The 14,403-nt window shown below is 38.6% G+C and overlaps 1 protein-coding gene across 40 annotated transcripts in view; it reads right to left on the bottom strand.

The window, feature by feature from the left end:
* Window positions 1-14,403, bottom strand: part of ptprsa (protein tyrosine phosphatase receptor type Sa) — a 178,410-nt gene that overhangs the window by 38,707 nt on the left and 125,300 nt on the right. For 21 of the 40 annotated variants that reach the window (XM_026235473.1, XM_026235471.1, XM_026235475.1 and 18 more), the window contains 6 exons: window positions 13,722-13,858; window positions 13,487-13,631; window positions 7,586-7,894; window positions 4,217-4,410; window positions 2,995-3,021; window positions 1,439-1,556 (listed from right to left, as the gene is read on the bottom strand). In XM_026235473.1, the coding sequence (XP_026091258.1) occupies window positions 1,439-1,556; window positions 2,995-3,021; window positions 4,217-4,410; window positions 7,586-7,894; window positions 13,487-13,631; window positions 13,722-13,858 (930 nt within the window). The remainder of the gene's footprint in view (window positions 1-1,438; window positions 1,557-2,994; window positions 3,022-4,216; window positions 4,411-7,585; window positions 7,895-13,486; window positions 13,632-13,721; window positions 13,859-14,403) is intronic. The other 19 variants (XM_026235495.1, XM_026235496.1, XM_026235500.1 and 16 more) reach the window with 2 other exon arrangements.

Raw genomic sequence — 14,403 nt, 5'->3', positions numbered from 1 at the left:
AGTAAATCGCCATTATTTCCCAATGGAAACCTTATGAAGTGACGTAATTGCGCGACGTGAACATCATCTGTGAAGCCCGCGGTGAAACCAGGGTGAAGGACGCAAATCATTCTCATCTGCCAACAAAAATAAGCGCAAAAGACTGCGCAAAGCAGTTACCCGGTGTGTTACATGACAGTGGGGGCAAATTATTTTGACAGAGGGATGAGGATGAGAATGATAGGCCAGTGTTAAAGGCTACGCAGTTAGCTTTCATTTTCACAGTGGACTGTTGTAGTTTCATTCAGAAGTTGATGCACCTCTACAGTTGTAAGATTGTACTTTTTTGTTACAGAATAGTACCAAAACCTTACAGTTGTAAGTATATTAGTAGTATGTAAAATAATTTACATTGCAGTAAGAGATTGCACTTTGCAATTCCTGTAAAACAGCATTTGTATATTTGTGCGTATATTTTATTTGTATTCATTTTTACAGAAGTTGTTGAATATTCCTTTTGTAAAGCTAGAAGAACTTGTTTGACTCAATGTTTTGTATGTTTGAGCCATGTGTTAATTAAGGTCTGAAATAAAACAAAATGAGAACTTAAATATTCTGTGATTTAGTTTGCTTGCTTATCATAGGAAGTCATAAGAAATGACTCATTACAGTGAGGTAGTAGCCTAGTGAGAACAGGTTGTTGGGCGGGGGGGGGGGGGGGGGGGGGGGGGAAGGGGGGGGTGTCACCTTTTTTTCTGTTTTTCATCAAATCGCAGTTTTTGCAAGTTCCTGCAATTTCATCGCATAATGTCCCGCATATTCCTATTGCATTTTTTAAGAAAACGTGCCGTAAAATCAAGGACTGATTATATCACTTAAACCATGTTAACTTAATGTCGAACCTTAAAGCGAAGCACTCATGATGTCAGATACAGCACATAAAGCTAAAACACGTTAGTCTACATGTATATAGAGAGAAAGTACGTCTAAAAATACCATAGTATTAGTATATTACTTGCTTGTACATGTAGACTAACTTAGCATAGCAGAGTGAAACAGTGCTAAAACGTTTCCTAAAATCTAAAAGATGCAATGCTCAGGACACAACCAAAAAATCCATTTATAAAAACCAACAATTAGGAAACACTTTGAGTCTGAGAGTTCTTTAAAATTGAATAATTTACCTACTTTAGCATGCTGTTTCGCTTACTGTTAACGCACTGAATCACTGTTAGCATGCTAGTTTACCAATCTCATTATTCTGACCCAAACCGCTAATGTACAATCCCAGCTCTACATTCCCTTATAGCTTTTATGTACTCCAGACACACTATATAGGCCATGTTTGTTTTTTCTTTTTCGACTGAAGTCCCTCAAGGTTAATTTTGCTCCAGAAGCTCATAACACCTGGCCTGCGGTGCTCTGGAGCTCAGCTAATGATAGCGTTATTATTACCGACCTGCTCCTTTAGTCACCACCAGCTTGGGTTTGCTGCGGGCTCCGTCTCCTTTGGTGGTGTAGGCTGCCACAGTGATGGAGTACGTGGTGTCGGGCTGCAGGCCCCCGATGATCATCTCCTGTGGTTAATGGACATGAAGAGGGAAGTTAGCACTGTGTTAGGGGGCTGGATTTTTGCATGCATGGCGTCAGTTTCCCCTCTTTTCAATGTCACGGCATGCAATATGTACTCTGCTGTCTATTTTAAATGGGTCCTATTATGCTTTTTCAATTTTTTTTAACTTTAGTTAGTCTGTAATGTTGCTATAATTATGTATAATCACACATATAGATATAGATATATTCAGAAGTGCACCTAATTTCTACAGAAGTGTGGATCATTATTATTGACATTTAGCGTGTCATCCAGCATGGCCAGGTTATAGATTACAATTCCTGCTCATCTACGACACATGTCTGTGAATTAATTCAATAGAGAGTCTGAGCAAACAGACCGTCAGAATAATGAATTTCTCTCCGGGTCGGTCGGTAAGCTGTGCACACACTCGGCCTCCTGTTTTCCAATATTTCACGTGGAAGCGAGTGAGCTTTGATCAGCGAGCATGACGGAGAGGAAATTAATGCCAAGCACTCACTGAGAGAAAAGCAACTGCAGGTCCCGCAGCTTACAGGGAAATGAGCTTCACATCAAACCAGTTCAAGATATTCATGCAATTTTTGGGTTAGGCAAATTATTTACTTATAAAAAATAAATAAAATGCATATCTAATTTCTTCAAAAGGTCGTTTGAATTTTGCACAAAATAAGCTTAATTTTTGTTTGTATTATACTTAATGCACAACAGCACAGCACAAAACACTTTCATGCCAGACATAAAGGAACCCTGATGTTACATCATTCCCCCTGTGCACCATTAATATTTTTCTACCGCCGTCACACACACACAATGGACATGAGGTTGCATTAGTTGGTTTCTTTCTCTGACAAAAATCAGCTCATTATAAAACTATATCAACACAAAATCTCTTTGCATGACACTTTAATTCCAACATATATGTGTGAATCTCTATGCATCAATCAATTTTCTTTGTTCTTATGACATTTTGTCCAAGGAAAAACACCACAGGCGTTATTTACGTGACTTGGGTTTATGCCTCTGCTATATAGACCCAATTACTCATCGTTTGCCTTGAAATTTCTCACTTTTTGCCAACTTTAGAGGCCATTTTAGAAAATATTTATACTCTGATGATACTCTGCACAACTAGGACTTAAAGAGAACACGTTTTTCTACCAATCTACCAATTTGTACAAAGCTAGCAATCATAGTTCCTGATATATGATACCCCAAACATGGCTTCTCAGACGTGTTTAGCTATTAAATACCCGAAAACGTTAGAATCTACATGAAATATACACACCTCAGTTCATTATAAAATGTTTGTGACCTTTCCCCAGTAACAAACACCAGAGTTTCTGCCTATAAATACATAAAGTGACAGAGATACAAAGCAGGTCTGATGTAACATCACAGGTTCTCCCGAAAGCCATACTCACGTATTCAGCTGTGTCGTCCATTTCCCACTAACATCCCCCACCCGGGAGGGGAAAGAGGGAAGGCGGTTTGAAAGAGAGGAGAAAGACAGACAGAAAGAAAGAGAGGAAAGCATAAGATGAAACAAGGTAAAAGTGCCAAGGAAATGGAAGAACGGCAGAGTGTTTTAAAGTAGGGCAGTGTGGATTAGAGTGAAAAAAATGGTGAAGATTGAAGACGAGGCTGGAAATTGAGTGGCCACTGCTATCAGAGCATGTCATTCCTGTAGTTTTTCACCATTTCATTAACTAAGAGTGTAAAATGTCTGCTGTGGAGTTTGAAATCAGATCATAAAGGTAATTCTTCGAAGAAATACTCCAAGATTTGTCTTATGCAGTGCAAATTTAACTTTATGCATAACAGCATGGGGATAATTCACTTCAAGATACCGTAGTGATATTTTTACATCCCAAAATGTATCTCCATTTAAAATTTCACATGAATATTTAAAACCAATAAATATACCATGACATTTTATTGGAAAAACTAAATGTTTGGCTAAAATAGGAAACTACAGTGATATTTACCTCACAACACTGAGAGTCAATATTAAATCCAATGTAATTTTCAAATTTATAATTGATTCTAAAAATCAGAGTTCTATATATTTAAATATTGAGTATTTACATATATAAAATGAATTGAATATGAGATGAATAAAAGATTGTGATATATAATGTGTGTACAGGATAAACCAACATATCGGCATAATATGAACAAATTCCCACACAAGCGACAACTTTTAATGATCCTTTCATTAATTCAAAATCTTCCAAAACTGTAATATTTGCAGCTGTGAGAAGAATATCTGTAATTTCACTGCTGTTTTCATGACAGAAGCTTGTATTATAATTTTAGGTAGCAGCCAGAGGTACTCGCTTGCTTTTTCTTCTTTTGCCGCTTGTGCTTTGAAATGAAATATACACACCTCAGTTCATTATAAAATGTTTATGACCTTTCCCCAGTAAAAAACACCAGAGTTTCTGCCTATAAATACATTCTTTATAAAATGATTTTCATACAATTGTTGCAATGGCCATGTGTGCGTTAAATACTGGCAAGAGTTAACCAATCATCTGCGCACCCTTGATGATGTCAGATGACAAGAAACTTGGCAAGTAAAATAACAACGCTACTACTTTTTTGCAACAAGAAACATTAATGATCACTGTCTTGCTAACATACCTGTGCATCGGCTAGCATGACGTCCTTGATGAGGGGCAGGCCGCGAGATTCGCCATTCTCCACGCGGACGTAGTGCACCTGGTACCCGCGGATCTGCCCGTGCTGTTTCCCTGGCAACAGGGAGCGCCACATCACCTTGATGGCGGTGGAGTTGAGCACCTCGACCTCCACGCGCCGAGGGGGGGCCCCGGGCACTGCGATGGGAGAAGATGACGCCACGAGGCATTGAAATAACCATTTTATTAATATTAAAACTACATTGAAAGAAAAGATAATGGTGGTTTTGCCTGTGCAAAACTCTCCAATATGATACTATGGTGTTACATTGCACTACGTGAGTTACTTACCTAACGTTTGTTCATATTAATGTTAGTTTGAGCAATAGTAGTTGTGATGATGTAAAGGACATAAGAAGCTGACGTTTTACAATCAAAACACATTTATTGGTACTGTATCTTTAGTCTTTAATGCAAAATTAAAATTAACTTATCTAGGTTTTTTTTTTTTTTTTTTACTTTTTACCAAAGTTAGAGGCCAGTTTTAAAAATATTTTTATCCCCATGAGACTCTAAAGCACTTGGACTCGAAGGAAACACATTTTTCTACCAATCTACCAATTTATACATAGCTAACAATCATAGTTCCTGAGATATCATAACCTAAATTTGACTTTCCAGACTTTTTGGGCTAAAAAAAAAAAAAAAATGTGAAAACACTAAGATATACTTGAGGTACTTTACACAATCTCAGTTCATTATAAAAACCATGCAACGCAATAAAACAGTTTACATGAGACCTGAATTTCAACATATACTCATATATTTCACTGGTACTTGTGACTAGTGACAATAAAGTGCTACTACTACTACTATATCGATGAGTCTCTGTTGACTACCATTTGATCTTCAAGAATTGTTTCACTATTTACCAAATTTAGAAGTCAGTTATGAAAATATTTCAATCCCGATGAGACTCTGAACCACTTGGACTTGAAGAAAACATATCTCTCTACATAGCAGCAATCATGGTTCCTGATATATCATTCCCTAAACATGGCTTCCCCAGCATTTATTAGCTATAATGTCAGGATCTACATGAAATATTTTACAGAACTCCATTAAAGTCCCACATAAACAAAATCATCTTTAATTACATCTGATTCGACATGGATAGACTCTTAATCTGTTCCAAAATAGTGCAATGTACCAATCCTTATGGAGCACCTCAAGAGCATACGATATGCCAACCTCTGTACGGATGAAAAGAAACTAAGCCCTAGCATCTCAGCTAGTACGTACATTCAATTATGTGAAACCAGGCTACTGATTAAGCGCTCATCTTCAGGGACATTTAATCAACTGTAATATCACACCTCCATATACCCGAGCTACCATTTCATCCCCTTCCATTTCACTATCATTCTTATCTGAGCTCTGATCAGTTTCTCGAGTCTGCCGTCTGAAGTCTTTTACCTGCGAGCTAATGAAAATCCTTTTATACGAGGCATTGATGTTTAATACCTCCGGTCATTCAGCACTGCTGTAAGGAGGTGACCCATTTCCTGGATGGTTGATAAAAGATGACATAAGGGCATGTACTGTATATTGGGGCCCGATTATTCCATATTAGATGCTATATGGTACAAGTCCCAAGGATGTGACTGCCGTAATGTATTGCTACCCAAATAACTCCATGTTTTGGGTTGGACAAATGAGATTTCCCATCAGAGGTCTTGGGGATGCCTTCCCGCTCTCCTGACCCTCCTAAAAACATCCATCCTAGGGCGGCCCAAAGCACCAGTAAAAGGCTGTGCTCCGTATTGATTACTAGCTTGTATCTTGAACTAGCGCTGTCAGTCATTGAGAAAGACTGCTGTCATCGGGGAACGTCCGACACAATTTCTTACTCTAGCTGGATCTATTTCAGTGCTCATAAGCTGTCCGACTGTTTTACAAAGAGAAGTGAAGGGAGAAAATGACGCTAAGTCAATGTTTCCTCTATCACGTAATGCTAGTCAATAGATCTCCTCCCCAAAAGAGTGAGCTGTCTTCGCAGACATATAATCAACATTTCTCTCGCCTCCTACACCTTCTTGGATTTATTTTCTTACTAAGCTTGGCCAGAGACCATAAAAGGTCACTGGAAAACAAATGGGGGAAAACATGAGACCAAATATGGTGGCTGTACTTCCTTTTTAAATTCTTGCTTTTATGGTATAATTTGAAAGCTTCAATTTTAATCTTTACAATGAATGCCACAACTTTTGGTTTTATTATATATGAAGTAGTAAAGTTAGGCATACATATGCATTTGTACCGCTTTCTGATTTTGAATAATTATTTCTCTGAATATGTATTTATTTCACAAAAATAGTATCATAAGAAAGCTCTCATTCTCAGGAATTTCACAATGTATTTTCACATTTCTGTCTGCTTTTGTAATTTGAAATCTGTTTTGTCACAGATGCGCAACGCAGAAAAAATTATTATTATTTTGAAATGTGAAAAAATCTGCTAAATTATTTTTCTGACAAAAATTATAGTACAGGATGCAGTATGCAGAATGGAATAAAAATACCATTTCAGTATATATCCATTTTGATTTTGTAAAATTGGTATTATAATGCAAAAACTGTGTGCATAAACAGTGAATTCTTGGTTTCAGTTTGTGTTGAAGACTAGTGAGCAGCAGCAGCTGGCATCTCATCTCCAGGAGGCAGGCGGGATGCTGAGGTGATGCTGAGATGATGCTCAACACACAAGACAACAATGGTGCACACGTAAGGAATGAGATAAAGATGGAGGATGTGGGTTCGGTTTTAGATTTTATAAATTATAGTTATATAGATTCCCTTCAGTTATAATTAAATAACTCCTGTTTAGAAGCTCTTTTGGGAAAAAAGAGTTTTGTTTTTTTCTTGAATCAAACAAATAGAACCTGTCTGAATAACAGACTTTCAAATACAAAATTAATAAATAAATAAATCAAGAAGCACCTACTTTTCGTAGTGTTTATTGTAATATCTGAAACATATATAATGTTATTCATGAAGAATTACAATCTTATTTTGTATTTCAAGATGTTTTCTATACAATGTCACCATTTGTATGTGTGTAAGGTATGCCAAATCCAAGTGGAAATCCCCTAAATAACCACTTGTTTTGTAGCTTAAAGAAGTGTTTTTTGTCTTGGTGAACTGGCACATATTTCTCAAAGTTATTAAAGATTAATAATAAAATACTATTTAAAAATATCATGTTTAATTCAATGCATTACTTGCCATTTTGTTTCAAGATTCGAGATTCAATATATGAAAGCAAGTTAGAAAAGCAGCATTGAAGTGAATAATGTTAATGAGGGTTTAAGTACCATCCTCGTCTGTATGGCAGAGCTGCGGCTCACTTGCGGGACCCGGACCCACGCTGGTGGAGGCTGCCACAGTGACTTGGTACAAGGTCCATTTCTCCAGCCGTTGCAGCAAGATCGTACTGAACGATGGTGGCACCGCTGGCTCCTCCAGGGGCTCCGTGCTGGCCCCGGCCCCCACCACTGCGTAGCGCACTATGTACCCGGACAGTGCCCCGTTTTGGCTCTCAGCCGGTGGAGGGCGCCAACTTACCAGCAGGGTGGTGGAGCTGGGGCTGGAGCACTTAATGTCTTGAGGGGGGGCGGAGGGCTCTGCTCAGGTTTGGGAAAGGGGGGGAGAGGAAAGGGTGGAAAACAAAAAACGAAAAGATGGGAAAGAGAAAAAGAAAATGATAAAAGGGAAAAAACAACTGAAAAAAAAAAACAAACAAGCAGAGACGTACTGAAACAAAACAAAAAAACAACCAAATGCAAACGGAAGAGCTTGGTTTTGAATGGGTTTGGGGTGTTTGGCATGCATACATTAATATGAAGTATGAAGGTTTAACTTTGGCTTGATTTCTGTGTCACAGATCTAGAAGTAACACCACAGATGTTGGGCGTAAGATACAACAGTTTAGCCAGCTATAACCGTCTGTAAGCGAGCCAACGATTTAACCCATCTTTCACAGTAAATACCCTGGGCTCTCAGGATATATTTCCACCACGAGGGGAAAATAGATCACATTATTTGCATTTGAATGAAGGCCATTCATTGCAGTATTTCGGGGCGTCTTTGTCAGGTACTTCCCCTTGCACATGTCAGAAATTACAACTTCTGTGCCATTCTAAATCAATATAAAAGTCTCGTTTAAAATGCACAGAGTGTCTGCTTACTAAATGCTTGCGCATAGGAATGCATTATACCGTTTAAAGGGCCGTAAAATATTTATCTTCACTGTAAAATCAAGAATTAAAAGTTACTCTGTCGTGCTTATCCCTGAAGCCATTACTAACACAAATGAATGAGGGGGAAACGGACAGATGGGGATAAAACATATTTGTGACTGAAATTCAAATGGATGAGCACCGTCATTGGAAAGCAAAACAAAGTCATTCAAAACGGATTATGGAAAAATTAGGAAAAACTCTCTGCAAAACAATGGCTGGAAAGAAACTGTTAGGACCAAAAATTTCAACTCAGAAGAATCATGGAAAGCCACCAAGCTTTAAACAGAAAAGAAGACCATTAAAAACAGCAAAAACCAAACCAAAAACACAAAAACATTTTCCTGTACATTATACGTACCTGACTTCTTCAAACACTAACTTTTAAAGACTTTCTTACCACAAGCACCCGATTCGAGGGAGACTATATTTCCCCAGAGTCGGTTGGGTTCGGCCCTCTCCTTCTACTGCTGAGCTCACCCAATACAGCCCAGATCAAACACTTTATGTTAATTTAGTTTAGTCCAATAACACTGAAGTCTGGATTTATTTATTTTGGTTTTTGGTTGGAGGGAGAGAGCTTTCCCTGTGCTTTCATCAGTCTGCACTATTCACTGTTTGCACTAGCCTGAGGGTCCACAAGATTGAGATCAGGGTGCTAGCACCTCACTAACATCCAACCATTCATACCCAAGTTATATAATCCACTCCAATTCAACCCATCTGCAGCCCAGCTGTGCTTTCGTTTGAGAAATGGTTAACAGATTTGTCCCATCACCAGCCAGCTTTCATTACAGGTGTCACTCTCTTGAAGAATATTTGCATTCAGTTCTCATAAATGGACTTGGTTTGAGTGCGGGAGGAAAGTTTAGTATCTGAGAGTTGCAGAACTACCTGAAGGTTTATGCTCATGATCAAACGATCGATTGGACTCAATCTATATGTAGACTTGTGGACCTCCAAGTGAAATCCCTCTTCAAAATAAAGAGTTCTACCTCAAAACCAATATCGAAAGATGTTAACTGTTAACATAATGACGTAATACAGGTACAAATTGTGACGCTACTTTGAAGAAAGTAAAAAAAACAAATGCTATTACAGTTTTGTTTGGCTAAAAAGGTTTCGCACAATTGGAACAATTGATGGAACTGATTGGAATCTACTTGTGGACCTCCAAGATGGTCTTGCACTAAACCCGAGATAAAGACCAGTGCGGTAACCCTTGCCCCCAGACTGTGGACCCTCTATGACCATGTCTGAAACCTGAGCATCACTCAATAGCAATTGACTGTTAACCACATTTCCCTCTTGCACCTACTTGGTCAAGGTAGGAGTGTCTATCTCCACTAACCCTCAAGAGTTTGGACACATCCCCCAATGTTGACAACAAGTTGGGGGATATGGAGGGTGAGGTGAGTACTCTCTGCCAGACAATTGCAGGGGCTTTGGTTCGTAACTGTGGGCTGAACCACCAACAGTGACCTGACTGGGTGACAACTGAGCAGTCCTGTACCAAAAAGACTACAAACACAATAGACTTTCCTTTCACGCCTTCATGAGGAAGTCCAGTCTGCCACTTGGTGTAGTTCAGTATAGATCTACAAAGAGGGAATCCTGGAGTTGAACTGGCCAATAAGTGTTTGAACATCTCTCTGTGAAGACGATGGCACTCTTTCTAGCTTGCGCAAAGTTGTGAATGGATCTGAACCAATTCTGCAAGTGTATGTGACAGTTCTACACCCCAAGGTCAATGTACGCCTACAAATACGCACTGTCAAATTGGTTATGTGGCCAACTGCTGAAACGAGAGGTGGCAGACTGGGCTTTCCTCTGAACGACGGTCACTTACCTCTTGGGAAACCACACTGTAATGTTTGTTTATATGTTAGGTTGAGGGGAGTTTGTGCTAAATTGCTTCTAACTGTCCAAGCTTGTCGCCTCCCTGACCTTGTTATGGGTAAATCTGCACTACTTTAGTTTATGCTCAAGGGAAGATGTTGGCAGATGTAGTGAACCACGTCTCCCATCTCTGTGAGATCCTGCGGGACAAAGTTAAATCCCGTAACTTGAGGAAAAGGCCTACGGCTGTCCCACCGGGATACTTACTCTCAACTTTAGTTTAATGGATTTGCATTGGCAATGCTAAGCGCTGCTGCATGTCGAGCTTGTCACGTTAAACTTAACCACAATAATAAGCTGTTTCCTCAAGTATGTTAGAGTAAAACCAAACCAAAATGAAATAAAGTCGAAAACCTGTGTAATGAACAAAAAATAAATTTAAACCAGGTGATGTCAAGCCAGAGCAGGTGAGCGTTAGTTTCATTTCAGGAGACATAGTGAAACAGAAGAGCTAGAAAACAAAAGGGAGGTAGAAAGTGCACCGCATTGCTCCAGAATACAATATATAAAGACACCAACAGTGGGACAGACATATAAAGATGGAACAGAAGGGGACACACACAGCGTACAACATGCCAGAGGTCAAAGGATGCATTAACAGAGCGCCCCCCGGGGGTAATGGGAGAAATACATGCATTCACTGCTCTCTCTCTTTTTACAATGTGTGTCAATGCAGCAGGTTTATTGCATCCCAGCACTCACTCAACCATCCCCATCCCACCCCACCCATTCTGCACCAACAAGCCACACAGGTAGAGTTGAGTTAAAGATGAGTTAAAATGGTCCACATCTGCTTCCATTTCTTTGTGGCATCTTCCACACACTGAAAGTGTATCTGAAGAATCAAATCTTTTAAAATAAACAATTAACCAAAAGGAGCATCTAACGTCGACATGAAAACAAAATACATTATTTTTTGCAAAGTTACAAAGAAATACAAAGTTTATATTTGTAATCTTTCATCAAAATGTAATAAGTTGCTCTGCCTCCAAGGCTTTTCTTTAATTCCAATTTTTCAATCAGTTCCTGATTTTAAAAAAATGTCGGTAACACTTTAGAATAAGGTTCCATTAGTAAATGTTAGTTAACTACTTTCGTTAACATGAACTAAGCAAGAACAATCCTTCTACAGCATTTATAAGTCTTAGTTGATGTTAATTTCAACATTTACTAATGCATTATTTAAATCAAAAGTTGTGCTTGTTAACATTAGTTAATGCACTGTGAATTACCATGAACTAACAATGAATAACTGTATTTTCATTAACTAACATTAACGAAGATGAATAAATACAGTAATAAATGTATTATTCATTGTTTGTTCATGTTAATTAACACATTAACTAACATTAACTAATGGAACCTTATTCTAAAGTGTTACCAAAATGTCTTCTCCAATATCCCATACGTCAGATAACAAAAGTAAAATGGATTTTGAATGCCATTTCATATTGACATCAAATTTAGTTTTTAACCTTTACATTAAAAAATAATCTAAGCTCAATTATAGGAATCATTCTGAAGGTGCACATCATTTTTTTCTTTGTTGATCTGGGATGGGAGTTAGCTATAATCATGCAGAATGGTGGAAATGCCACATTCACAAGTGCATTTGTCACCCATTATTAATTCATTCTGAAAGTGGTCTGTGCTCAATAAAAATAAAAATAAAAGAACAATTATAATTTCAATTACTCTGAACTGAAATGTATCTTAGATTGGTATAAAAGAATGAGACCGCAATGAAAATCCAGGATGTTTGGTGCCAGTTCAGCTTCACTCACAAATTACTATGCTTTGTAAGGAAAACCTTTGCAAAATAGATGCATTTTCACTCATGCTCTCAGACTTCTGAGCTGAATACAAGTAACAGCAATTTTTTTTTAACACAGGGCACATGCCAGCTGCAAGGTTTCCTACAAGCTCAGATGATTTCATGCACCGAATCATGATGCGACTCAGCAAGGGTGTATTTTTAGGCCGGAGGCTTGAATAATTCAGCCGGTCTCCCAGTGTAAATGCTGACTACCTGCAGGACACTGACTGCGCTGCTTTCAGTAATACACAGTGAGGGACTAGATGTGCTGGAAAGCCATGGCAGACCCCAGAGTCAATAATATGTTGTGTGCCTCAATCGCATGGGAGGAAATAAAGTACATTTGCTGTTGACACATGAAAAAGAAATACGAACACAGAAGAAAGAAGGGAGCGCGCAGGGGAGCCAAACGGCACGCTCACCGCAGATCAATCAACCCACATTGATTTGTTTGTTTCACATGTAGGAAATCTCTGAAGTACATAACTGTGACATAGAGAGACCCAGATGAAAGAAAAACCAAACAAAGAAGAAAAAAAAAGTGTGTGTGTGAAACCATCCCGCTGAAGGGCAAGGAATCCATTAAACTACACAACACAGGCCATTGAAAAGTTTGGGCTTTAACCTTTATACTCCTAAAAAAAAAAGATATTATGTTTAAAACATCAAAGTATGTGTTCTTACATAAACTGACGCATTGAAGTGTTAAGCAGTGATTTACATAAGAAAGTTTTTACAAACAATTTGTTCTGCTCGTTCTTATCTTCTTTTTAAAACAATTCGTCAACACGCACAGAAAGGAATTATTCAAGAGCGTAAAGCTTTGCCAACTCATTTTGAAAAATTCTCATCAAAACAACATCACCTTTGCAGTTTGCATGAAACAAAACTCACTTCTGGCTCAAAAGTGATGCTGTTTTGTGTCATTCAGATGCATAAACAAAGACATGAGAACCACTGCCAGAAAACCTGAAGAAGAACACCTGTCAAAAACCAGGGACCAGACAAGCATCCAGTCTGATGCACACACAAACACACCATTATCATTTACTTTTGACATTTCTGGAGTCGATAAACAATATCCTTGGATTGGAAAACGAGGGTGAAGGTTACAGTGGCCCTTTCATCAATGTGGTGTTGTATCCCGACCCCATCGAAACCTCAAAATAGCCATTAAGTCTTGGCATTTCTTAATCAAAATACAATATTAGACCCCCCCAACCCTTCATTCACGTCCCTAGGAAAGGAAATGGACTACATACTGGCTTGGGACGTCCTTTGGGATATTTCGTTGGTGAAGGCTCCAATGCCTTTATTGGAGACGGCAGCCAGAGAGAAGAAGTACTCTGTATTTGCACGTAGACCCTCCACCACATAGGAAGAGGTTGGGCCGAATGTTTTCTTTACCTGTTTGGCCGAAAATAATAACGTTACTGCTAATGACATGTACAAAAGTGGTCCTGATAAGATATCTGAGAAGATCTGTGAAGAAGGCACCTGGGATTCTTGCCTGCCCTCTCTGTAATGCAGTTCGTAACTGATGATCCCCTCTTTCTCGAAGGCCGGTTCCCATGTTAGCTCAACACTCGTGTCTGACACCTCACCAACCTGGAAGTTGGTCGGCTGTCCAGGGACTACAAATGGAGCCAGTGTTGATAATTTAATAGACATGAGACTAAATAAACAAAGAGATTTACAACTGTATATGTAGTGAATGTGGTGCAAACATTTGCCCAGTGGCAACTGAGTTAGAACAATAACCCCTTACATTTTAGTGAGACTGGGTACAAAATTCATTTATAATGACGTTTACTAATCTTGCAAACTTTGAAAACAAACATAGCCAATCGCTAACCTGTTGTTTTTGACTTCACAACAATAAAAATGGACATTTCCAAATGTTGAAACTATTTTTAGCTACATATTTAGTTAATTCAAGACTGACAACAGAGACTCAGTTTCCTACGTCTTTAGCCTATGGAACACTGAAAACAGACATTTTTCAATTTCTAAACTCACTTTGCTACACCGTTAGCTCCCCCAATACCAACAATGTACTTTTACAATTGCAAAACTCATTTTGCTACAACGTTAGCTCACAAACACTGAAAACTGTTTTTTTTCAATAGCTAAACTCACCTTGCTACATCTTGAGCCAACCAAACACAACAGTCATTTT

This window comes from Carassius auratus, chromosome 47, assembly GCF_003368295.1.
Source record: "Carassius auratus strain Wakin chromosome 47, ASM336829v1, whole genome shotgun sequence".
In the NCBI taxonomy this organism is placed as follows: Eukaryota; Metazoa; Chordata; class Actinopteri; order Cypriniformes; family Cyprinidae; genus Carassius; species Carassius auratus.
This window is presented reverse-complemented; position numbering and strand designations above follow the sequence as displayed.